Source organism: Bactrocera latifrons, unplaced genomic scaffold (genome assembly GCF_001853355.1).
Source record: "Bactrocera latifrons isolate USDA-ARS-PBARC rearing strain unplaced genomic scaffold, ASM185335v1 scaffold_230, whole genome shotgun sequence".
Lineage (NCBI taxonomy): Eukaryota > Metazoa > Arthropoda > Insecta > Diptera > Tephritidae > Bactrocera > Bactrocera latifrons.
Window position 1 is genome coordinate 408,739 of NW_017535853.1, and position 26,767 is coordinate 435,505.

At 36.4% G+C, this 26,767-nt stretch overlaps 5 protein-coding genes across 13 annotated transcripts in view; 3 read left to right on the forward strand and 2 right to left on the reverse strand.

The window, feature by feature from the left end:
* The window catches only part of LOC108968862 (helicase ARIP4), a 46,424-nt gene extending 20,246 nt beyond the window's left edge, over positions 1 to 26,178 (reverse strand). Inside the window, exon 1 of one of the 2 annotated variants that reach the window (XM_018933167.1) lies at positions 25,854 to 26,178. The gene's annotated coding sequence lies outside the window, so the exon portion shown is untranslated. Of the gene's footprint in view, positions 1 to 25,849 lie in introns of both variants that reach the window. The other variant, XM_018933166.1, reaches the window with a different exon arrangement.
* Positions 468 to 6,046, forward strand: LOC108968865. The gene is made up of 6 exons (XM_018933180.1): positions 468 to 1,301; positions 3,329 to 3,391; positions 3,693 to 3,850; positions 3,928 to 4,300; positions 4,355 to 4,507; positions 5,512 to 6,046. The coding sequence occupies exons 1-6, from the start codon at positions 765 to 767 to the stop codon at positions 5,983 to 5,985; spliced, it is 1,758 nt and encodes a 585-aa protein (XP_018788725.1). The 5' UTR covers positions 468 to 764; the 3' UTR covers positions 5,986 to 6,046.
* LOC108968864 (receptor expression-enhancing protein 1) lies at positions 6,620 to 18,125 on the forward strand. Of its 8 annotated transcripts, XM_018933172.1 has the most exons (10): positions 6,620 to 6,896; positions 7,475 to 7,657; positions 9,624 to 9,696; positions 9,776 to 9,973; positions 10,515 to 10,628; positions 12,596 to 12,682; positions 13,180 to 13,328; positions 13,430 to 13,562; positions 15,136 to 16,344; positions 17,141 to 17,229. In XM_018933172.1, the coding sequence occupies exons 2-9, from the start codon at positions 7,626 to 7,628 to the stop codon at positions 16,234 to 16,236; spliced, it is 1,887 nt and encodes a 628-aa protein (XP_018788717.1). In that variant the 5' UTR covers positions 6,620 to 6,896; positions 7,475 to 7,625; the 3' UTR covers positions 16,237 to 16,344; positions 17,141 to 17,229. The 8 variants fall into 8 exon arrangements, with proteins under 8 accessions (XP_018788717.1, XP_018788723.1, XP_018788724.1 ...); XM_018933178.1 differs by lacking the exon at positions 15,136 to 16,344 and having other exon boundaries at positions 6,630 to 6,896; positions 17,141 to 18,125; XM_018933171.1 differs by lacking the exons at positions 6,620 to 6,896; positions 7,475 to 7,657 and having other exon boundaries at positions 8,744 to 9,696.
* LOC108968867 (CCHC-type zinc finger protein CG3800) lies at positions 20,876 to 22,092 on the reverse strand. Its single transcript, XM_018933182.1, has one exon. The coding sequence runs from the start codon at positions 21,893 to 21,895 to the stop codon at positions 21,443 to 21,445; it is 453 nt and encodes a 150-aa protein (XP_018788727.1). The 5' UTR covers positions 21,896 to 22,092; the 3' UTR covers positions 20,876 to 21,442.
* Positions 23,824 to 25,129, forward strand: LOC108968866 (PRADC1-like protein). The gene is made up of 3 exons (XM_018933181.1): positions 23,824 to 24,071; positions 24,140 to 24,392; positions 24,658 to 25,129. The coding sequence occupies exons 1-3, from the start codon at positions 23,996 to 23,998 to the stop codon at positions 24,950 to 24,952; spliced, it is 624 nt and encodes a 207-aa protein (XP_018788726.1). The 5' UTR covers positions 23,824 to 23,995; the 3' UTR covers positions 24,953 to 25,129.
* Positions 26,179 to 26,767: the final 589 nt, after the last annotated feature.

Sequence of the window (26,767 nt, forward strand, 5' to 3'; positions counted from 1 at the left end):
GCGGTCGGAAAATTATATACTATACATATGTACATTAGATCGGATCGCTATTTTTTTAAATAAAAACTCGAGAAATGTTCGACGGATCATTCTGAGCAACTTAGCCTAAGAGATTATGAGTAGATCTGACCAATTCCGACAAATGATCAATAGAATATCAAAATACACATATGTATGTAGGTATTAAATTTCATTCGACTATCTCAAAAACTGRTGAACAAATTTTTACGATCCCCAAAAAACTTCGCCTTAAAAATCGCTGGCTCGAAACCAGTTCTAGACCCATAGTTTCTTAAGCAAAATTGTTCAGAGTGATCCATAGAACATTTGCCGCATACACAATTTCTTAATTTTTTTGGATTCGTGTAAATCGACCCGCTCTAATGCACATACATTCTCACCCAGTTTACATAAATGCGTTATAATAATAAACTTGTGTGTAAACAAGAATGAATTTTGTCAATCTGTGAGGTTATCACAGCTCTTTGAGTCATTAACGCGCCTATCAGTGAGTTTCTGAAGAGCAGACACAACCATTCAAAAACAGTCGAGATTTAGCACCGGATTGAGAAGTGTCTACAAGGTGAAATGCAAACGAGTTGAAACCGAAATTTTTCTCATTAAAAAAAATTAACAAATTTAATCATTTTAATTAATACTGTTTAAATAACAGTTCAACAAAGTTGAAATAGYTGTAAAAATAAACTTAAAATTCCCACCATCGGCGTTGCGCGACGTTGGCAAACGATCATCAAGAGCGATAGATGTTTCCTTCGGGCAATGCCCGTTGCAACTCCGAGGACTCACTCATCAGCTGGTCCAATCGAAATGCTGTGGCTCAGCGTAGCAAGAGCGTGCCGCGCATGTACGGCTGTGTGGACACTTTGGCGGCGAGCRCCAGTGCCTCATCACAAATAAGTAATCCGCTCAATAATTTTGCTCCACACACGAATTGTCCGCATAGTATTGCATGTGCAGTGGCTGGCGGCAYAGCGGGYAGAAGAGAAAACGATGCTTTATCAGCGGTGCATGTGCAGCAGCATTTAAGACAAAATAGTGACAGTAATACGGGTAACAACAACAACCATAGTGTTCATATTCCATATCGTCAGCATTCCCATCAGCATCATGTGGGCACAACGAACCGTTATAGCTACAGTGGTGGCGGTGTTGGTGCGGCGGGTGTTGGCAGTAGCGCTGGCGCTCTTTTGCGGCTATCAACAAATCGGCTAGATCCATTCTCGGCACCAACAACAACAGTGGGTTCGTCGTTGSTCAGTGATAGCATGACTGAGATTGTTGTGAGTAGTAAAGGCACAATTTTTTATCTACAAAAATATGTATGGTATATAGTTGAATATGAATATGTTGTATATATTTGTAAATATGTCTGTATATATAAAAATGCAAGTGTTTTGGCATTTTAAAATATTCAAATAACTCATTTGTTTATACTTATGTATATTGGGTAATCGAAAAAGGCTTTTCGTATCTTTAATCAAACTTCAACTTATTTTTTTTATAATGAACCAAATATAACCATTTTTCCGCCAAAGACATTATTCCATCAGTGCCAAACTTTTCTGGTTTCTCGACGAAAAACTTCGACAAGTAAATTATAAATTTTCACAAGCTTCTCTTGAAGCCAACTTTATCCTAAAGGGTAGTCCGATGGTGCAAGGTCAGTGCTTTATGGTGGATACATCAAAACACCTCAGCCCAGCTCTCACAGTTTTTGCCGAGTCATCAAAAACGTGTGTAGTGTAGCGTTGTCCTGATGGAAGATCTGTTGATCAGTTGTGGCCGTTTTTTTGATTGYTTGCTTCMATCTCATCAGTGGATAATTCCTTTCCAATGCCACCAAAYACTSAGCATAACCTTTCGARGCGTCAATTGAGACCATTTGGTGAGCTTCAAAACTCTTGGACCATGATCTTTTTCGCACATTATTGTCATATTTGATCCACTCGTAATGATCGTAACTTGATACCACTCGCTTCAGAAATGGTTCGATTTCATTTCGTTTCAGCAAAGCATCGCAGATGGTAATTCGGTTCATTAAATTTTTTCACAGACAGTTCATGTGGTATTGTGACTTATGTGACGGTCCTGGTCAATCTTTTCCATAATTTCATTGACTTTTTCAACGATAGGTCGACAGGGCGAGATGCATCTTGTACATCGAAATCTCCAGAACGGAAGCGAGCGAATCATTGTTGTGCTACATGAACTGATAAAGCATCTCGTCTCTGTAAACTACACAAATTTCTTTGGTGTTTTGCGTGTTGTTTCCTCCCTTTTATATACAAAAAATATAACGAATTTCTTCATTATTTCCACTCATTTTTGAACAACTGTAACTTTTTCCAATTTCCTCTAATTTAATTTGTCTTGATTAAATGAAACTTAAAATATACACGGTGGAAAACTTTCATGTCACGTCAACAAATCACCAGATGCCATAGTAGCATCACACATCACCATTGGCCAGGCACTGTGTTTGTTCTCTTTTATAAAGCCAGCTTAAGGTGATGTCAACTTGCGACTTTCACATCAAAACACATCGCTGCGCGACTGTCACCTAACACTAGTCAGGCACCGTGCCTGCCTTTCTTTTATAGAGCCAGCTGACAGCGTCGACCTTTCCATTTTGTTGTTGTGGCGARTACCTAAGCCCTGTGTGTGTGTGTTTAGCGGCAGGTTTAGGAAATGGGCTGGACCAAAGAAATAGGGTTATTACATCCTTCTTCTATTTAAGAAAATATGTATACAACTCGTGGTGTGACAGGGACTGTTGCTTTTTCCCTCTATATACAACTCTTGCTGAACCTTTAGTGACTGTTTCTTGTTGAAGCGTTAGCAATCGTATGTTGAAGTAGTGTACAGTACATGTTTAGCTAGACCACATTTCTTCCAGAAACTTCTGTTCTAGAGCGGTATATTTATATAGCTTTTTAAAACTGAGTTTTGTTATGGTTTCTCTCGGCCTTATGTATAAGGAATTTTCGAATAATAAAAGTTTAACTTTGCTTTGGCATGTAGTTTTTGTTAACAGTTAGACTCTTTACTTATGAGTAGCTTTCAAGTTTTACAAAAACCCAAGGCATCGAATCTGCAGCGAATCCAATTTTTTTGTTAGAAGAAGTGAGGTAGGTGGCATATTGTGTACAGTAAGATTTTAAACAGTCCTTAGGATTTAGAATTGAAATTCAATCGGCACAACATAATAACTTTCCAAATTAAAATCAAATTTTATATAATACTTGTAATTAGCATTCGATTATTTTTGTGCATTACTAATTACTATTTTCATAATTCTGTATTATAGGTAGAAGACTTGCGACATTCACATGAGCCAACTTCTGAACTGCTCGACTATTGTAAACGCAAGGTAAAACTTTGAAGATCATGAATGAAAAATGAAGATGGGTCCAGAAAAATCGGGCATCTGGATTAAGTAATAGCTGTAGATTTTTTACTCATCATATTTGTTCCACAGATTTGTGTATATAAGAAGTTTAGCAACTCTCATGGTGACAAATTTCCGGGTCTTGAAGAAAATCAAAATCATGTTGTAGAAGAAAATAACTTTTTACTTAGTCTGCATGGACTTTTTGACTCAAGCTYTTATAGCATTTGCTGGTTATTAATTCTCAATCACAAACTAAACATAGCCAATATCTTATTTGCAGTTTCTGCGCCCATTTATTTTAGTTCTATCGCTTGTCGGTGTAAATCCCATACCAACCGACACATCAAAAGTACTTTGTTGCTTAAACTATACACAGGCTTTGCTGGTGTTGCTGATACTATTGTTTGGATATTTTCTACAATATTTATGTTCATATCGGTAATTGCATTCAAGCTCTTTTACAATTTTGTTTTTTAACAATAAAACTAATATAACSCAAATTTTTACATTTTCAGCGGCGATCGCGGTTTTATTGCACACGATCAAGACCTCACAAACGATCCCAGCTCCAATGCCACCTACACCGTCGGTCAACTGCTGTTCGGCCACATTTTTCCCAACGCGCTGAATCTATGCAGTTTCATATCGGCTGTAATTGTTTTCAAAATACTCGATCAAGAGCAATTACAGAATCTGATCGAACGTGTTTTTCTCACTACCTTGGAACCGCGTCGCTTGTGTAAATTACTCTGGTCATATTTGTTATGTGGAGTGGTGTTGTTGGCCTTCCTCTTCGCTTATACAATTCCTTCGGTGCTTTTGCAGTCGCGCATCATACAAGTTAAATGGTTTACTGGCATACTGGCGGACTGGGAGTTGGCGACTAAGGTGCTCTTTATTTTGGATTGCATTGCATGTTGGTAATTTATATTTTTGTCGCAGATTGTCTTGATCGTCACGCTTTTTGTGCAGGACTTGGTGGAAGTGATAATACTCGCCAACTATTGCATCCAGTGTTATTTGCTTCGAGTGCACATTTCTGCGCTGTCACATAAACTTTTGATGCATTCCATTGAGACCACCGATTGGATGCGGGTAATTAAAACTAATAAATACCATCAGATCAAATTTGAACCGGACTGACAACAGACTATATGTTAACATATTTTAATAGAAAACTTTATTATCYCTACAAAATAGGCTACTGAAAAGACCAGTCCGGGTCAAATTTGATCCGATGTTATAAATTATTTTAAAAAGATCTCTTCTTTTTATTGGCTTACGCGATTATTGTCGAGTTTAGAACAGTGCGCTCTTTCCTTTCGCTGTTTGGCGTCAATTGCAGATTCCAAGAGTAGCCAGGTCCTTCTGCCCTTGGTCTTTCCAACGGTGKGTAGGTCTTCCTCTTCCTCCGGGAGTGTTTTCATTCATTCGGATGACAAGAGCCAGCGTAGCCTCTGTCTCTTAATTCACTCAACTATGTCAATGTCGTTGTGTATCTCGTAGAGTTCATCGGTCCAACGAACCATTTTAAATAGACCAGCCCAGATTAAATTTGATCACGCGGTATAAAAATGAGTATAAAAGGCTCATGGTTGTTATCTTTACAAAAGTCGTTAAAACTGTCTGCTTCATCCTACTAACAAAAAAAAATGTTTTTCGAAAGGTTTTTAAAGTTCAACAAGTAACTCATTGAATCTGTTATAGTCTATGAGGTTGCCAGAGTTGGTTTAAAACTTGTTTAAACTCGTCAAACCCAAAATATTTATAAGACTAATAGCATTCGCGATGCTTTTCAGTCGGAAAGAAGTTGATGAAGTTGATGGCTAGCCATAGCTTTGTAAAGAATAAGACAACTTAAACATATTGGTCTATTAGCCTACAAATTTCCAAGCGATTCTCTCAGCTTTTCCTAGCATGTATTCKTTGAAACTTATTATGGTTAACTTTTTGTATAATTAATTAAAATCTAATCGCTCGATAATATTGTTTTTGTATTTGGTTTACGGTATCAGACTTTAGAAATATCGTAMATGACACTTATTACTCACTATCGACACTAAATTAACTAGCAACTCAAAATTGATTTTATTCCACAGGAGGTACTGGAATTTCACAAGTTATTGGAGCATCTCAATCGACATGCTGCTGTGCCTGTGTGTTTTTTAACCGTTATGAATTTAGCTTATGCATTTGCCGGTCTAATATATATTTTCAACGATTTGGATTTTCATTATTCTGCTTTGGAAATAGTACTTTTGAATATTTTCAACGTATTACTTTGGCTTCTACTGGGTGTAATACCATTTGTGTTGGCCGCTTCGGTAACGCATGCGTGCCAAAAGGCGCAGGCTAACGGTCATCATATTCGTGCACGTCCTTTTGTTTATCACAGCACGTCGACGGATGATTTGAACTCTACACTGTTGTTTTCGTCGTCCTTACAAATGTCAGCGAAAATTTTTAAAATGCCCATTCAACCCAATTATCTTTGTTGTGCATTATTRTCCATATCGATACTGGTTTTAACACTGGGAATGTGTCTTAACCCTTCGATTATAGGTATTTTTTAACAGTATATACGCCTCATTTTAAACAACTAAAATAAATATATGTGCTTATGGTGTTGTAAAATCGGGCTTTTCTTTTTAGCATAATAAGAAAAATAATAATTCGTTGCTASTAGAGAAGTTTAATTACTAATTCTGTTTGGAAGCAATTCGCCGTCACTGTAAAAGCGCTCGCAAATTTAAATACAAAGTTTTATTGCTCACAGCACACCCTGTTTCACATTTAAGTGGTGTAGCTCTCTAAAGAGCATAATAAAAACCCCCTTTTTGAAGTAAATAGTTCATGAGAGCTAATGCAACTTTGATTAAATAATTTATGAATATAAGAATATATATATATATGAATATAGAATAAACTTATTATAACTAAACTTCATATATTAGTTAATTGTACAGTTTAGCAAAGCGGCACTAAACAGTGTGCAACCTGTCTCTTATACACATCTAGATGTGTATAAGAGACAGGAGCTAATGCAACTTTGATTAAATAATTTATGAATATAAGAATATATATATATATGAATATAGAATAAACTTATTATAACTAAACTTCATATATTAGTTAATTGTACAGTTTAGCAAAGCGGCACTAAACAGTGTGCAACAGCACAAATGCAACACTGATTGTTGATTTTTGCTGTTGTGTTGTTTTGTTTCTATACATATTTCTTGGCTGGTTGGTTGGGATTAAAAATCAGTCGCTGGAGGAGAACAGCTGAAAACTAAGATGTGTGAAAATACAAAGCTATATAATAAATAAATGTAGTTAAGTTAAGCGCAATATTAAGGAAATATGAAGTTTTTAATTTAATTAACAAAAAGGCTGAAAATTATTGTAACAGTGGCCAATAAAGGCGTAAGAATTTGAGGACTCGCACTGGTGTTTAAGAAACAGTAGCCGTGAAATAACAAAGGTATGTACTAATAAAATGTAAGAGAAGGGCTTAAAGATTTTGATGTACCCTTGTTCTTATAATAATTGCACCTAATTGGCCTGTGTTAAGCAAAAGTATAGAAAAAGAAGAATAGCAGGAAAAATCGTTAAACAAATAGGGAGGATGCAAGGTTGTGAGGATTTTTTATAACTCTTACTAATGTGATGAAATTTAATTTACCAAGGTTACTTGAAAACAAAAAGAAACTACAAATTGCCATAGAAAAAAATATTGCTATTGTGCGCACATACATAATTTATATAGACAAAAAAAAAAAGTAATTCAAACAACTACAAGGTTTAGCGGTTTGGATGCTGTTAGCAAGATGTTTGGGCATGTATGTAAATAAGTATTTGTGCAAAATTTAATTGAAGTTGATTTACGGGATAATATTGTACTTGCCTAGGAGTACTTACAAACATATACACGAGTAAAATTCTATGTGTTGCATGAAATGCTTCTTTTACCGTATAAGTGATATATGTATATACATAAGTAATTTTGAGTTAATTTATTCTTATAAATTTCACATGTTATATCAACTGCACACAAATTAGGCAGACCGATAGCTACGTTGATGTGAGCGTGTAAACTTCAGTGTCTACTTAACTCGAGGAGGCACCAAGCAGTGGCAGACCACAGTAGGACGAGGAAGTGCAACATTAGGTGCTACTATAGTGTGCATTTTGTAGAACAAAGCTAATCACCATGATAAGTGCATTGCTCTCACGATTCATAATGTAAGTACACCAACACAATATGCCAATTGGAATACACTTCTTATAATCTAAACTTTTAAAATATACAAAAWATGATAGTAATTACTAAAATAAACTAAAATACAATTGCCTACTTAGGAAATTGAAAACGTTAAAAGCATTCTGGCATTACTTCCGGTTTTTGAACGAATTATCATTATTAGACCCCGTAGTGACGTATGCATTGATTGCTTTGACGACGCTTTCTATGCTGTAGTTGCTTACAAGCAAAGCGACAAAAAACATACAGAAAAAAATAAAGCAGACGAAACTACCGAACCGTTATATGTGGGCCTTGTTAGTAACATTTTTATTAGCTTTTGTTGAAGCAATTGTCGCCGACACGTCATTACCCGTTTTCCTTTAAACCTTAGCATATTTAGAAATACCACTTTTCAGGTAACTGAACTGCAACAATTTCGTTCACCAAAAAAAGAGCGCGTAGTTCGCTTCATTTGCTCTATCGCATGCGTGAATGAATAGGCGTCGTTCAAGTACTCCGGGCACACAAAACAATTTGCAAGTAAATATGTATATATTTGTAAGCAATGTATGGAGTTTATAAGCACACGATCATATGTACAATAAATGTGTCAGAGAATATGTGTCCATTAATAAATACAGCTGTGTGCCATTACGTCTTTTCAAGAGTCATACACGGCATTTTAGTATGAGCAGAGCACAAGAAATCAAACAACGGATTAATATGCTACGGTCGCTGCTATAAAGATATACGAAACGCGCCTATATAAATATTTACAATTTTATATACTTGTTTATAGATGTGTTATCGAAAATAAAACTTCCATTTAGAAAAGTATACATTTTGTAAATTTTCATAGATCCTTTGCAACTTTACCACCGATACGCATACAATCATTTCAACATGCCAAACTCAGCTGCTAATGTTTTTCTAGTGCAACTGTTTCCCACTTTTCACTCTCGTTGAGCATATTTTTAGTGTACGAGACAGGCCAAATGTACGTTTCGAAAACGATTTCGAAATGTTACTCGAAATTTTCATGCTATTTTTAAATATGAGCGTCTGCTGCTACTACAAAACTCATTCAGAAATTTTATTGTATTGTGCAAATTGCTATTGAGCATAATATATTGTTGCCGCAGTACAAACTCTATTCAGTGCCTGTTCAGTAGGCAAATAATTGGCATTTATAGTAGATTGTTTTCAAAAATTTCGCTTGATTTTACAAAATACACAATTTAAGAAAGAAAACTGGAAACTGAATGCTTGCCACGATAGCGGAAAGCGYCCGCAATAAAAGCGGCCAATAAGCTGGTATTGTGTGTGTAGTGAAATGCATAGTAGCGATTGGAAGAATCATGCTGGAGGAGAGTGGCCATCGCCGCGGGAGGTGCCATACCAGCAGCAAAAATTCTTACAAAAGCGACCACAACGTTTACAATATGGCCAACAGGCAGGCAACGCAACATTTTATGAACGTTGGCACGTCAACCCAGCAGCAGCGTATCCACCGCCCATGTACGCAACGGACGACAGTGGTTGCTATCGCCGCTATTCGTTAGATGCACCACCTGAATCGTTGATTTATTATAATCGTAATCCAACAGCCGCATTTATTGGACATTCACTTGATAATGTTGATGGCCCTTCCCCTGCMWTTTCTAATACATTATTATACCCGAATACTTGGCATATTGGCGACGATGAGCCGCCACCACTACCGGACAATGTACGCCGTGCATTCTATTTTAAACAAAAGAGCACACAATCGCTAGCAGTTGATGCAAATATTATAAATACAGAGCAGGTTGTGCATAATTTGACTTTGTTCGGACGTTTTTTGGAAGTAGTGCAGAGTTGGCCATTGCCCCATGTTTCATTTACAACGGCTTGTATTTTAGTTTTGATAGCCACATTTATATCACCACGTTTATGGGCACAAAATATTATATTTCCTGCTTTCAGATTATCCTTTGGTACTCTGTATCCAGCATACGCTTCTTACAAGGCTGTACGCACCAAAAATGTGAAAGAATATGTGAGTAATGAAATTGTTTTTTTTTTTTAAACAAAGTACGCTATAAATAGATGAATACAACTTTGTTTCCTCTTTTTAGGTGAAATGGATGATGTATTGGATTGTGTACGCTTTCTTTACATGCATCGAAACATTTACGGATATCTTTCTTTCATGGTTTCCATTTTACTATGAAGTGAAAGTGATCATTGTTTTATGGCTTTTATCGCCCGCTACAAAGGGTAGCTCTACATTGTACAGGAAATTCGTACACCCCATGCTAACACGCAGAGAACAGGTGCGAAACATTTTTTTGTTTTTTCAAATACATAAATAATTCCACAGTATGTAGTAAAGCTTTTATAGTGTTAGTGCAGCTTTAGCGAACATTCGAATGACAACGTTTAGAAACKTATTTTTCTTATAAAAAATTCTATAACTACAAAATATAGCAGCAACAAAGTAAATGCACTCTGATTGTACATTTCAGCTTTTAAGCATATTGGCTGGATAACAATCTGAGTCCCGTTCCGATTACATAGACCCGACCGTGGTGGAAACGGTCGAGATAAACATCTTGTTGTTGTTCTTRTAGTGGCAGAATTCTGCCGAGTTGAGTCTTTCGCTGGATAAAAATCCAGGTCTGTTCCGGTTTCGTAGACTCTCTTTTTTTTTATACGTCTATTTGCTATAGGAAATGCACCTGGGAAGGGTTTTATCGCTCTAGTGCAGCCGTAGTTAACGTCTTTCAGAACAGAAAAAACTTAGAMACAGACTTTAATTTGCATGTAGTAATTTAAATCCACATAATATATTTTTTGCTTCCTACCACTTTTTAGGAAATCGACGAATACCTCAATCAAGCCAAAGAACGTGGCTACTCAGCTGTATTACAATTGGGCACCAAAGGCGTCAACTATGCTACCAATGTCATCATGCAAACAGCGCTCAAGGTAAATGTTTTTCAACGCACCAATAATTAAAAAAATGCCACATATTTTTTAGCGATCAAAAATCATTATGTAAACAAGTTCACTACTTTGTGTTCATCACAACTGCAAGCAAAATACTCGTATTTAACCGAAACTCATCAAACATCATCATTATAAGTAAAAATATTAATTATATATACATATACATATATATATCTCTTGTAAACAAAACAAAAAATACGCCGCTTATTAAAYGCGCTGAAGATGCATTTGGTCGACTGGGGCGCAATTGTGCAGCAACAGACTAACTTTTTGTTTAGTTTCTGTGCAGTTCAATGCAAGACATTTGCTAAAGTTGTAGTTATTATGCATAAAATTTGAAATTTCTTTGGTTTTAAAGCTTTATAAATATGTAATCGTGTTAAGCAAACGCAGCTGCGCCCATTACTTGAACATATGCATCGCAGTTATATATATTTTATTAATTTAATTTAATTGAGTTAAGCGGTTTCATATTTGATTTCATCATTTAAACATTTTGTATGCCAAAACAAATAAATGTATTATGTTGCGCCATTTTAAATGTCTTTTGATTTTTTTTTTGAGAATTCTTTTTGAAGTAAAAACAAAAAGCTGCATCATTATGCCACCAATTTCGTATTGTCTTAGCCCAAAAATCATTTAATGTTTACAATTGGCGCATTTTTTGATTGCTATGTCTGTTTACTTTCACAATAATCTCTTGCTTTTTTGATTTATTTTAATTTGAATAATATTTATTTTCTTTTCCTTTGGTTCCTCCTCTATAACGCACGCAACGCCTAACACAATCTAACATATGACTCACAAAAACAAACACAAAAATCAAAACAAAAAATGCAATTCAATTCACACACTCTACGCCGCACGCATACATGCTTGTACGCGCGCTGCAACAACAAAAACAACAACACGCTTGTTCGCCGCATGCGTCCAAATACACACGCACAATTGTACACGCACGCGACGRCGCATACGCAGACCGTCCAGTTCGGCATGGGCACAATTGGCAACAATCAATTTCCAGCACAGCTGAGCACCTCACATTCGGACAATGAGATCGATCGGTACCGTCGCAATGCACAAAGCGAACGCGATGACCCAGATTGTGTTGCTGGCGATGCCACTTGGATGCAACGTTCTGCCTCGCTTGGTCAATTGAATGCGGCACAATTGGAGTTTTCGGAAGATGACGAGCAGCTGGATTTGTTGCCGCTTATGCGCCAAGAGCAACAAATGTTCGACGAAGAGGAGCTGGCGGTGGTGGGAAGTAGAGAAAAGGGTGCGGCACGTTCACGTGAGTTGCCCACACGAAAGGCGCGTACACGCAAAACATCCACAACAACAATAACAACAGCAACAACACGTGATAGTAAACAAAGCAAAGCGACTGCGGCGAAAGCCACGGGCGCAGGCATCAGAGGACGGCGCAAATTGCGCGATGCCACACCGGACATGGACATCGATATCGAATAAATGCACAAATGCAGTTATATTTTGTATGTAGCTGGGACCTGCATCATTTGGCACGAAAGCATTTATGTACATACATTCGTATGCAGTTATATGATCTCTGAGCAGACGATAGCAGACGACGTTTGCCAGCCAACAACCTCGAAACGCCACAATTCAAACTATTAATAAAAAAAATTGCTAATTAATTTTATGTATGCTTGTATTAGTTGTTTAAGTACACTATTAGTTTGTAACAATTTTTTACAATTAATTTTTAATATATGCCTACAAATTTTTATACCCAATTTTGCTATTAATCGCTGGTTGTCTCATTGTAAAATCTAAACTACATTCATTTAACGGCACAATATCACACTCATCCTTAAGTGCAAACACAAGAAAAATTTTCTTGCTGCATACCTGTATGTATGTATGTATATAAATTAACGCAACTGATAAACTTCTTTGTGGCGCGCATAATTTATACACAACAGGGTGGCGGCAACCTGGTGCAAACGTTGCGACGCAGTTACAGCTTGAGCGATCTCTCGGAGCCAGATGTGCAACGCACGCAGGACGAGGTAAGTGTAGAAGTACAAAAAATAACAAAGAAAAATTTAAAATGCAAGAACAAAGAAATAAATGAAATATAAAAAAAAAAATAACTAAAATATACCAAAAAAAAAACGACCAAAATAAAAATTAAATAAAAAAATATAAAGAAAATTTTAAAAAAGAAATTTTAAGAAAAAATATAAAAAAAAATTTAAACAACAAAAATAAAATAAAAAGCAGTAACTGAACAATAGCGCCCTTCCAATTGTTGACTAAAATCACTTTTCTTTTTCACAAAAAAAATTTGAAAAAATAACAAAAATAAAAGAATATAAAAATAAAAAATTAAAAAAACATACCAATTAAAAAAATCAAGAACAACAATATCATGAAAAGCAATAAGTGAACAATAGCGTCTTTCCAATTATTGACAATAATCATTTTTCTTCATACAATTGCACACGCACACACACACACATACATACATACATACATACATGCATACATTTTATTGCGCCATCAGATCGACGAAGTCGTGCAAATGCGTTCACAGCAACGGCTGCTGCGTCCACGTCCGCAGGCAAGTATTGCCCGCTCAGCGTCGGGTACACGCCACTCAACCGGCATGTATTTCTCCGAGGTGGATGTTGCTAAGGGTGCGGATGGTTTTAAGTAAGCATTGACTTTTGCTACATACATATGTACATACATACATACATATGTATATGAACAATTGCGCTTAACAAAGGAATTCTCATTCTTGTCGCCAATAGCTACAATATAAGATCATCGGAAGACATTAGTTCGGGTTACTCCAGCGCCGAGCCGGTATCGGTTGGCCTAAGCAGAACATCGTCGATGACAAATGCTTCGAAAACACGTTTGAAAGCCAGRCGTACAACAGAGGTAAGGCGCAAGCGTTGATGCTTTTATGTTTTTTTTCTATTATTATCATTATTTGTCTGCTACTTTGTGGCTTCAGTGTAGCGAATTGCAGTTAAAATCTATAGTAGTTAATTAAAAATATTGCTGAGATGAATATGTATGACAGCAAAACTCTATATATATATGTATATATATCAGTATATAAAATTATATAACACTAAAGTAGCCGCGCATGCAGTTTTTAAAAATTATTAATTAAAATATTTAAAAATTTGAGATTTGAGTTTTTTGTAGCATGCGATAAAGAAGTATTGATCGCGTTATTTTTTTGTAGCATGCGACAAAAAAGCATTGCATATAATGTATAGGATTTGCTGCGCACGGTAAGCAAATCTGCTGTCGTTAACGATATACAAAATTTATTAAATTCTTTTAGAATAATTTTTAGAAGAACAAAAACTCTAAAATTCAAAGGTATTCGAGATTTTTTGTTCACTGGACAAAAATTGAAATAGTTTTGTTTTTACTTAAATTTTTTTTTAAAACACAATTGTAAATGAAATCGCTACATTCGTTCGTATGCGCCTAAAAGATGCAACATAAAATTGTAGCTTGCATATGTGTATGTATTGTATATGCACAGGCGCATACCGTTTTACAGCAATATAGCAAATTATTTTAAATTATTTTTCTTCAAAACCAAAGTTTTTGTTGCCGGAAAAATCTCAAACCTTTGTGTTAAAATGAACGTGGAACAAAGGCAATACAGGGTTTGTCCGGAAWGTAATAAGACTGAGTCGATTTAAAAAAATTGATTGAACCAATCGTTACAATTCTTTAAAAACTTTTCCAAGCATTGAAGGTCTCACGGAAKACATYCTTCGGAATAACCTTGAGTGCCGAGGTATATGCTRCTTGGATCCCCTTTCATCGGTGGAAAGAAAGGCGGTGTGAGCCGGGGYGTTGTCGTGGTGCAACTTCCAATCGGCTGAGATGTCTCGTCGGACCCGATGAACCGTTCGTTTGAGTCTCTTGRGGACTTCCTTGTAAAACTTGGCGTTGACGGTTTGTCCWGGAGGAAGAAATTCATGGTGGACGATGCCCTTAATGTCAAAAAAGACAATGAGCATCGGTTTCACGTTGGATTTGCTCATTCATCAGCGACCTCTTCCCGGTTCTCCAAAAAGACTTGTACCACGTTGCGCGAAAATGTTTGTCCTGACTCTCCAAGTGCTCGGAGATAACTGACCGGCCGCTCGTTCGTTAACTAGSAACGCCCTCTACCGAATTCAGTCGTTGCGCGCAGACTYCGAAGTACAGTCGCGGCGGGAGAAAATCAGTCCTGTTACTTTCCGGACAAACCCTGTATGTCCATTACGCACTCTTTCTCACGCGGCTTTTCGAAAAACAAATAAACGCTCAACAAAGTACCGATTTCGTTATGTCGAGATTCCTAACCTAAAAAGTACTTGTACTTTATTTTTAATATGTTTTAATTTTTAGTTTTTTTTTTACAGGTTTCTGTTTAATATTATTTGCTTCACATTTTATAATTTATTTTATATTATTTATTTGAAACCCCGTATCCCGATAGATTTTAAATGAACCCGAACACAAGTTTAGGCCCAGTGCTCAAGAGTTTAGGGGAAGTTTAGAAGATTTTGAAGCATTACACGATYCAACCGTCGTCGATATACAGAAATGCATACAAATTTTAGAGGAGATGCCACATATCGAAGGCGACGACGGCAACTGCTTGTCAGTTGAAAAAATGCAAACCATTGATGAGATCAATGACGTGGATTGTAGCTTTGAGGTCGAAACTGGCGTTGAAGAAATTATAAAACTCAAAGACCAAGCAACGGTCACAATAATGCAACAGCAATCAGAAGCCGAGCTGGACGCAGTGGAGGAGACATGCGAGGCGCCCATGGCMGACATCGTTGAAGTAGCATTAAAGGACGATTATTATTTGAAGGAGGATAACAATTCTATTTACAGTAACAGCGATACCTACAACACACTCSAAAGCAGCGATGAGGACAATGAAAGCGATGTCTTCACAGATGCGCTACCCACATTAGAGTCAGCTGAAGGAACAAACCCGGAGAAAGATRGCGAAGAGACGCCTGCAGACAGCTTTGAACAGCAAGRGATTACAACTGCTTGCGCGCCACCCGATTTACCCATAARRGCCAACGAAATCGTAAACCAAGCTGTGGCTCAAGCAACCACAACCAGCGTCGAACCTCAAGCAACTGCCGAAAAACCAAAAATCAATGCCAAAGAACTACAAGACACCTTAAAAGCAATCAAAGATAATTTTCGTGCCAATATTGCAACAACAACAACAACAACAACAATACCAACATTAACTTCTTACACAACTGCAATTGACAGTAAATTACAGATGCCACGCCCACTAACGCACAACAAGGGCAAAGCACCAGCTCCACCATTGCCGTCGCGTCCCACACGTTCAACAGATGTTGTTGTGAGCAGCACACCATCACTTAGTAGTAACGTGGATGCGGCTAGCTTATCCTCACGTAGTCCTTCGCCAGCGCCGCACCGGAACATATTCCGAAATATAAAAAGCAATCTCTTGCGTTTGGCCAGCAACAACAGCTTGACGGGCAAAGCAAGCGAAGCGAATGCCGAAAAGCCAACTACCCGTTATGAGACGCAATTGTAAATTAGTTCTAGTTCCAAGTACTAAGCATATAAGCTTATAGACTCTACAACAACAACAAAGCACCCACTTATATAAATGGTCTACAAATACAACAATTCTTTTAGAACTGTAAGCAAAAACAAGCTACTTCTGTTGCAATGTTTCAAAATGTTGGACTGTGTTTGTATTTAAGCCGCTGCTACTCTACTGTTCCCCCCCGCTAATGTTTGTTGCTGCAACGAATTTCGCAGTTGCAGCTTGCAGTTGCGCATCTCTATACATACAAACTACCATCATTATTCGTTAACTCATGAAATTGTACATAAGATTCATACTCATACAAGGAAACCCATATACATGTTTGTGCCAATGTGCGTACATTTTGGTTGGTAACAACAAAGCCGGTACGTCGTAGCGCATTTAACAGCTTGCAAAAATCGCGTATCTGCAGTTTACCCAAAAACACACCTGCCCGGCGACACATGCGCACCTATTTCCTTGGATACAATAAAGAAATGCACATTTGTGGCACTTTTTCTTTGGCTCAAACTAACCTAAAATGTTTCAATCGGCTTCTGATGAGCGTAATAATGGAGCGCATAGTGGAGCGCAGCAACGTTGGTTCAAAGTACAATTGCGTTAAATACTTGTATACTACATTTCTGATTTTTGTGTTTTTTTATAGCTACTTGGCACGGCGCTCCACTATGTGCTGACCCTCAAACAGTTTGCGCTTATATCAAGTTTACACTCATTGATAATACATGCATGTGCTCCTTTGTTCCACTGAGCATGTGCAGTTGCATTTTTGTTTGCCCTGCTTATACTATCTTTCACAATTTTGCTTTTACTATCAAATTTTAATTATATACATACATATGTACATATAAATATACATATATATTTCTTTGCATTTTCATTACAGGTTATGTCGGCTAGCTATACCACGCTTCCACGCACCAAAAAGTCTGAAAAAGTCATTGGAGCCACGACGAAAACGCGCAGCAAGACGCAATCGCAGAYGGAGAAGTAGACCACAGACAACAAACAAAGAAACCGCAGACAAAAGCAAGTCGTAATCAAACTGAAAGACTCAACAAACATCGGCATGAAAAGCAAAARCAATAATTTTTGCAGCAATGGCTTACGAAAAGGCAGCTTAAAGGATTTTTATTGCTGTACATTTAAATTGAAGCTATACTTACTAGTATGGAATTGTTTATACATATATGCTTCTAACGAATTGTTGTCCAAGTTATAATTAGTTTTTTAAGCCGTCAAGCTTTGAAGAACCGATGACCGTTGGCTGTTTTTATTCTTTCAAAATAATAGCGTTTTCTTTTCTCACAAAAATGTTGCACTTATACTGCTCTATGCAGGGGCTATAAGTTGCATGTTCTTTTCGCAAAATATTGTATTAGAAACAGGCAAAAGTGTAACATTTTCGACCCTCCTAAAACGTAACAGTGGTCAGTGGCCCCGTGAATTTTCATTTATGGTTTCTAAATAGTTTCAAAGTATTTAAACGAGTAAAAGAAAAAGTGTTCAATGATAAGCGTTTTTTTTTTGTTAAAAATTACAAAAATTGTGAAAAGAGGAGCTCAACTATTAGTTTGAATTATATTTAATAAATTTATTATATTGTATGCAGTAATTATGAACGTAAACAATGCAACAGCTGATTCATAATAGGGTGCCATTTTTTTTATTATTTTATAATTCAAGAAATGGAAGATTTTGCATGAAGTAATGGAACATTTGCACATATAATTATATTTGCCATATAAGGAGGCAGCATTTCCTTCGAGAAAAGAAAACGCTGTGAATATTGCGACTGTTGCGCAGAATCTAACCCTACCCCGCTACCGTTAATTCTCCTCTCGCTCTCCTTTAGCGTTATCTACCCAAAATATCAAGTAAAAGTGATTATAGCAGAAAATATGTCCAAACTTAAAGTTAGTTTATGTTTTATGTATATATATACATATATGTATATGCTGTGCAGTAGGATCTCTCTACGTGTGTGGCCTATGTGATACGGCTTGTGTGGACTATATCATTTGTGTATGCCGCCAGCTGAATGCAGGTTTTTGTGTGTTATTTTAGTTAATTTACTAATACTAATGTTAAATAGCATCGAATGTTTATGTTTTATATAGCAATGAGTGAGCAATGCGCGAACAAAGCAAAAAGTTAAAGAAATATTATAATTGGATGCTAGAGGTTTTCAGCTAGCAAATTACAAAAATTGTGAACAGAGGTGCTCAACTATTAGTTTGAATTATGTTTAATTAATTACTTTCATATATGAATACATGCATATATATTATAATATGAATCGCACATGCATACATACAAATATACATAAATGTATTTACACTTAAGTTCTCGTAACTCCTACAACACTTTAGTTAAGCATATTATATGTACATATATATCTTTGTATGTATGTATTGGCCAATTAAAATTTCCTTCTATTTCCCTCCGCCAGATGATGTACTATATACTCGCATATTCGACAACGTTTGTATATATAGTACATACCTACATATGTATAAATGTAATGAAAATAGTTACTAACATTAAGAACGATAAATAAAAAATGCATTCAGTTTCCTTAAGTTTGTGTAATAACATTTCGGTGTATGTGTGTTAACTCGGCTATAACCGCATAAGCGTTTTCTACGCCAATAAAGCAGAAGAAGTATGAGTGTACAGCATGGATATATTTACGAGATAACTTCTATTGCACCAAAGATATATTAGCCTTCACAAAGGCAAGAGTTTTTCGTAGAAGGACTGATTTTGTTCGATCAGTTTGTATGCTCATTCCCATAGAGAGTCGAAAACGTGTTATGGCGACGAACCACGTCCAGTATGGCCATCAGCATCAACTGATGGTCAACATGTCAATAAAATAAAGGAATTGGGGCTTGAGAATCGACGATTAACAGTTAGCAAAGTGAAAGTACGGTTAGTTCCAAATTCACTAAATTTTTTCGAAAAACAGCGTCGCATTAAAAAAACAATGCTTTCCGGCTACCAGAATGTCATGAAACGCATTATTACTGGCGATGAGTTTTAGATCTATGCTTGCGACCCGTAAACAGATGACAAATAGGACGAATATCGTGGCAAAAGTGACCCGAAGCCGAAAAACTCGTCAAAGCAGATCAAAAATCGAGGTTATGTTAACAGTTTTCTTCGATTTTCGAGGTTTAGTGCACTCCGAATTCCATACAAGCAAGAATACATTAACACAGGGCACCGAACGTTTCCTTCTTGGTGTTACAAACTTCGTGGTTAACTTAATATACCTTGTTCCCTGTATAAATGATGAGTTTAACGGATTATAAGTACACCCTTTTAATGTTCGTTGGAAAATTGATTTTTTTGGTTTTCAATTAAATCAAGGGCCATCCTAGTCAACGAGGCTTATAACGAGTGTATAGAAAGTTGGATTAAGTGTTTAAATGTGTGTGTTGCCTCAAATCGAGCCTGTTTTGTATGTGACAATAAACATTTGCGAATCCGGGTCAATTGTGATCATATATTATTTCTTGGAAATCTCTATGTGTGCCTTCTTTCCTTCTTCTGCTTATCCAAAAGTTACACTCAGTTTTAGGACCAGACTATTGAAACTCATCAAACTACAAAAATCTCCGATAGTTTAGGGAGATGCCCAAGCTACGTAAGAACATCTTTTCTCCTCAGTTTTATCACATATTATATAATATGTCAAATATGTATTTTGGAGACGTGGTTGCGCTTGCGCTTCTTCTTTGGCCTGACCTTGACCTTGAAATCAGCTTGTGAAAATTGCGAATACATACATATGTTGACTGGCAACAGCTCTGTGACTGCAGTGAAAGCAGCAGCTGCTTGCCGCATTTCAATTGTGCAGGTATACTGATTCTTGGCTCAACATATGGACACCAATCCATATACACACTGCTATGCACGTATACAATTCATACACACATATGTACATACAAATATAGAAATGTAGCCGTGCACATATGTTAGGCATTAAGGCGAAATTATTTGCAATGCGCAACACTGCATTGGTAAAATAGGAATCCAGCCCGTGATCTACGCATGCCACATTTCCACCATGGTAGTGACTGTACTTTCCAACACAAATTGCGTCGTGGTGAAAGATAAATTATTGTAAAATAATTGTGAGATGAAAATGTAAAACTCCCTAAGGAAATACTCGGTATATGTCCCTACACTAGGCGCATGGTCATAGAAGCCAATAATCATCTTTCGTTAGATTTGTGCGCATTTACTACTACACACGTAAAGAGGAAATGAAATCAAGACATCTGCTGCTATTATGTGTTTTTTACAGCATCGTTAGCATTAATAGTGCCGGTCGCGCCGTACATAGAAACAATGTAAAAGTTAGTAAAACCTGAAATTCGATGTGCTCACCGACACGAAACACCACCAAAGATTCGCCATAGCTTTAGTATATACATATGTATATCTAAATATACAAACATGTAGGCAGCCAAAAACTACCAAGTTATAATATTCGAAACTGTTTTGGGTAAAAAAAAACTAACAAAAATGCAATATTTTAATGAAAAAAAAACAATTTTGTTCTCAAATCAGCAGCTCCAGTATTTTAATTTACAATTAAAAAACAATCACAGTGATATTTGAAATTTTATTTTGAAGGTTCGTGCTTCTGAGTTGGGTTTCTTTGCTCTTCTTCGTTATATTCTTTCTTGGGTTACTCCGGACTGCTATATACTCCGCTCCTTCAACTGGGCCTGATACCCGGCTCCTTACAGCAAAAAAACAAAAATGCATTGTGTCAACATTATCGTATCAGCCCAGTTAATTAGCTATGTCAGATCACTTTAAATGAAGATGAAGTTTATGATGATGTGGTGTTGTTCGTGGTTGGACTGTGTATGTTCACTGGAGGAGATGAATATGAAGCAGTAGTAAATCTCAATTTCGATCGACAACAAACAATTTCAATTTCTCATTATTACTTAGACGCAGTTCCGCTTCAATATATCTGCGCCATTTGCTCCAAAAAGCCGTAAAAGCGCTCAAATTGGAATTAGAATTTTTTTTGTATTGAAAATAGGTTTTATAAGGAAGGAGAGTGTGAGTTTAATTTTTTGTTTTATGTTTTTTTCTTTTATTTTTTTTTTATAAGTTGTTTTCAATTGTAGTGTATGTGTAGTATACGAAGTCATGCCGCTACTTAATTGCGGCTCCCTTTCTCGTCACATTCGCGTCTCAGATGGCCGCTTTTGCCGCAACCATAGCATGTCTTCGCTGTATCCGGACAGTTCTTGGAAATGTGACCTGTGCGGTTGCACTTATAGCATGAAATGTTGCTAACATTTCGATCGTTAAGAGCCTCTGGGCAATTACGCGCCCAGTGACCAAGCTTGTTGCACTTATAACAAGTGGGATTGTCAGCTTGTGAACACTCCTTCGAGATGTGTCCAATTCCATTGCAACGATAACAGCGTTCTGCTTCCTCGGGGCATGTACGCGCAAAGTGACCAAGTTGATTGCACTTGTAGCACTTTTCGCGAGCACCTCCACGTCTCATATCACGGCCTCCTCCTCCTACCATACCGCCACCGGCGTTGCAGTCGCGGGCAAAGTGGCCTGGACGGTTGCACTTATAACACGTGGGAGCTGACATTTTTCTTCCTTGCTTATCTGCTATCGCGGGTGTCTTACCAACTAAAAAGTCTTTGCCACAGTCCAAACGTTAAAACAACTAAATGCAGCGCGCTCCTCTCGGTGAAAATTGCTTTCACCACTCCACGCACTGAACACAAATCGAAATGGCTGCCGACGTCGACGTTCGTCCAAAAGCGCCTCCGACTACTTCACAAAAATGCCCCACAAAACTCGAAAACCAGGGTTACCTGTCTCTAATCCATACATACACATAAGTGCTGCCAATCCTGTACCATGCATATTCACTGCCACATGTAAATTGCCTCATTTTACGCAACATACTTTGCATTGCACAAAGTTATGAAAATTTCTAAATAAATTAGAGACAATATTAAACATAATTCAAACATTATGGCATAATAAATACTTTGCAAAGCGTAGAAAATGCAGCGTGGCAATAAGTGCATTTTATCCTCGCAAGATGGCGCTAAGGGCTTTCGACAGAGTTCCCAATAAAGGGTTACTTAAATGCAAGGGATACACATCGAAACTGCAGCGGACAATACCCTCCGGTCGCACAAGTGTTGCCTATATTAATTCGCAACAATGCCCCAAATTTGAGGGTTGCCATTTTCTTTCAATATAATGTAGTGGCAGCACTAAAATATTTTCAGTTACAGAGATCCACATGAAAAAAAAATTTATGTACTCGGATCGGTTATTTAGTTAAAGGGTTAAAGGTAGTCAAAAAATAAATTCGACAAATACTCGAAAAAAAATCGAGTAATTTGAAAATTAGAAAACGCTTCCCGGACGCTCTAAAACGTTTTCATAAAACTTTAAAAGAATTTTTCTAAAMATGTTTTTTGTACTTATGATAACTGATTTATAATTTAAAAGGCGTTTATGAGGACATTTTGTTAATTTAAAAATAAGTTTCGCGAAGGCACTTGAGGGTATCTGATATTAAGCAATTATATTTAAAAACAACGGCATCCTAATGAAACTATAACTGGCAATTTATAGTCTAGTCAATGTTGTTCTATCATCTGTGTTCATCGTACTGCCTTCTACCCAAGTCTGATCGTCCCGGGAAGACATATTTGCGCTACCAAATATATAGCTTTTATGTCTTTAATCTCATTTTCTCTGATGCTGTTGACTTTCTTAGCGGCCCTTCGAAACTTAAACTCCGTTTTCCAGATACATAGTTTTTGGCATATCCCTTGACTTTAAGCTGACTCGAGATTCTATTCTTGGTTAGAATGTAATTCCACTGGAACATCGAATTTCGTTACCCATTTGTTGATAAATATGTCTACTGAATATTTGCTACTGGTTAGGAATTGGGTATATTTTGGCGATTCGCTGAAACGCTCCGTAAATACCAAAACACGTCTGTTCCTTAATTTATTTGTGGGAGATGGACTATCCACACCTATTCGCCCAAACGGTCCAATACAATTGTACTGCTTCATCATGCTCTCAGCATTTTTGATAATACTCTTCGTAGCCGATTGAGGACAATTAACACCATAAAATTACTGCTTCAATTCTCCAAAGTCTTCATGATTATCTACTGCCCTCCATTTGACCACAGTACAAGCTCGTTGAGAACTCCCGGGAGTTGTAACCTGCGGAACAACCATAAGATTCATCCACTTCAGCCATAATTTTATCATTCTCTTCCGACTGTGTGGTCCTTTGTACTGATATACACGCTTCCTGCTCTTCTAACAGGACATCCTTTTTATTACTCTTTCACAAATGAATTATTACATTAATCTCTATATAATTTTTTAATTCATATATCAGTTTGATTTAAAAATAAATAAAAAAAAAAACGGTTCCAATCAGATTTTACCGTCACCCAATTGAATTTTCTGTTTCCGTAGTTTTGTATTGATTGTTTACACTCTGTGGCATTTCAGATTGATTACAAAAATTTGCAACGACCGTATTTGGCACCCTGCCCTCAGAAACATCTGATTTTGTCAACAATTGCATATTGTATAAAGTTAAGGAATTAGCTGGCCTAAGATACGTCTATGTAAATATTTAAAATGCTGCACCGTCAACGGTGTTGAACAATTTCGACCTCGAAGAGTGTTTTAAAGAAATGTGCGCGTTGACATGCTTGAACCCCATCGCAATTGCACTCAATTTGCTATTGCTTGTAATAGCGCCCTTATCAGGTAGTGTTGAGTTGTATATTTTGCGCCGTTAATTGCAGATTATTTACTATTAATTTAATTATATTTAGGAGTACATCATCCAACCATTCACGATATTATAACCACACAGGATATAATAGCTGGTGACGTTTTCTTTGAGATAACAGAACCTACTGTGTTGGAGTACACGTATCGTTTGCGACCGGCGAAAGATTTTGGTGTATCATTTGTTTCACAGCGTTTTAAAGGAATCGGATTAGTTTTAACGCAACCTTCAGATGCATGCTCAAAAATTCGAAACTATCGCGAACTTCGTGGCAACGTAGCATTAATTAAAAGAGGGTAAGTTTTTACCAATGCACAATCAAGCGACGGAAGCTATGTATTTAATACAATAAAGATTTAAAATGGCACTTAGATGGGTAGATACCAACACATWMACATATTGCTAAACCTTGATAAGGGAGTGAAATTTCTGATATGTATGACAAAACAAATTTGATTACTTAATCAATTTGATTTAGTGCATTAGTGTCGATGCTACTTAAATTAATTAATATATGCATACATATATTTATTTAAGTAATAAAATAATTTTTAATTACAGCGATTGCTCGTTCTTATCAAAAACTATCAATGCCGAAATTGCGGGCGCCAAAGCAGCTATAATGACAGAATTTGATGACGATTCGGCTGAGTTTGAGTATTACATAGAAATGGTACATGACAACACAAGTAGAGAAGCGCATATACCAGCCGGATTTTTGCTGGGCAAAAATGGTGTTATAATTCGATCGACGTTGATGAGTCTACGACGGTCACATGCCATTATAAATATACCAGTGAATTTAACATTTGTGCCACCTGCTCAAATAAATCATCCGCCCTGGTTGGGTTGGTAAATTCAATTACCAAAGTCATAGGAACTTGATGAACAAATCCAAAAATAATAACCAAAGTGCATTCTTTCAACTGACTCACCAATAGAAATGSCTACGTAGGCTGCTAAATATGATATTTAATTATATTGTGCAAATTTATTTTTATATAACAAAAACAGTTCAACCTGCTAAATCAAATTTGCTTAAGGGTTGATTTTTCTGGGTCAGACAATATAGGTAGTACTAAAACTTAAACAGTGGAGGACTTTAGTATGATATAGTCTAAGTCATCACTAGTATAGAACTGATTTTACAGTTCTTACATATAAATCAAACAAAGCAATCAAGTAGTTTCTTAAATTATTGTAAAGATAACACAAATAATAAGCAGGGGCTAAATCATATTAGATGAATGGTTATTGTTTTACTACGCTTCTTATAAATAGTTGAATATTTTGAAATAAAAATTTGATATTTTATAAGAAAAGATTCTAGTGATGTAAAAATAAAATGCGTTGTGTTAAGTGGACAACTAACTTCTTAGATTAAAAGTATTAAAATTGTAAGTATGAAAAAGCAATTTCAATATATAAAGGTAAAACGTAAAGAGTAAAMAATACTCTTTTATTAATGTATAATAAGTCTTCATGAAACAAAAGATAAGGGAAGACAGAATCTTAATGCCTTCTTCGTACCCCAGACAGACTTTTGGGAGAAGCATTTTCATGGCAGGTAAAGAGTGTGTTTATTTTAAGCTAGCTTGGGCTAACAGTTTGAGAAGTATTCGAATTGAAAACAAAAGACCACTGCTGATTGTTTTAACAGCGTTTTAAAACAGCAAGTTTTTTTWAAATAAATTTCCTAAAAATACGCTATTTTTTAAATCATTGTGCGAATAGCTAAGAAACTTTTACTTACCTACCCTTGTTAGAAGTGCATGAGTTTCCAAATATTATTTATCAAGTATCCAACGAATAATTTTGAGTTTGAAAGCCACTTATTTTTACAACAGCACTACATATGTGTACTACATGTCTGCATATTTCCAAATGCAAATGCAACAGTTCTTAGGCATATATGTATGTAGCATGTGTAGAATTTCGTTTATTTACAATTTATAAAATCATTTTATTTGCAAATTTCATTGCGCAACTGCACTATTTCACACGCACTTTCTATTTAATATGTTGAAATACTTTTATTCACATTGCACTTTGTAATTTGATAGAAGTTACTGCACCAAACTTTTGTGCACTTTCGGAAACCAACGGGATTTATTAATGTTTGCAGCAGTGTGGCCAAGTGACATTTTTGACAGTGCAAATATGTAAGGTTGCATGTGCGATATTAATTTGAATTTAAAAATGAACGATTAGGATGTGCATACATATGGCTATGTAACATATTTTTGTACATATACATATATAAGTATGTACATGAGCAGATAATATAAATATGCAATGAATGGGAAATTAACATAAGCTGCGAATAATAAAACAATAGTTGCTAAACTGGCCATTAACGCTGAGAAGGGAAAATATTTAATTATTTGCTATAAATAAAAAAATGAAAAAATTTTGACGCCGTATTAACCACGCCAGAATTAAAGAAAGTGTTATTTAAGGTAAATTAGTGGTTGATAGCCATAAAAACAGTTTTTCACCTAAGCAYTGGCCAGGCGCGGTGCCTACGCTTCTTTTATAGAGCCAGTTAACTGTGAGGTCACCTTATGACTGTTAAATCTCACCACTTTACGTCGTGACAGTCATCTCAGCACTGGCCAGGCACCGTGCCTGCCTTTTTTCTATAGAGCCAGCCAACAGCCAGCTTACCGCG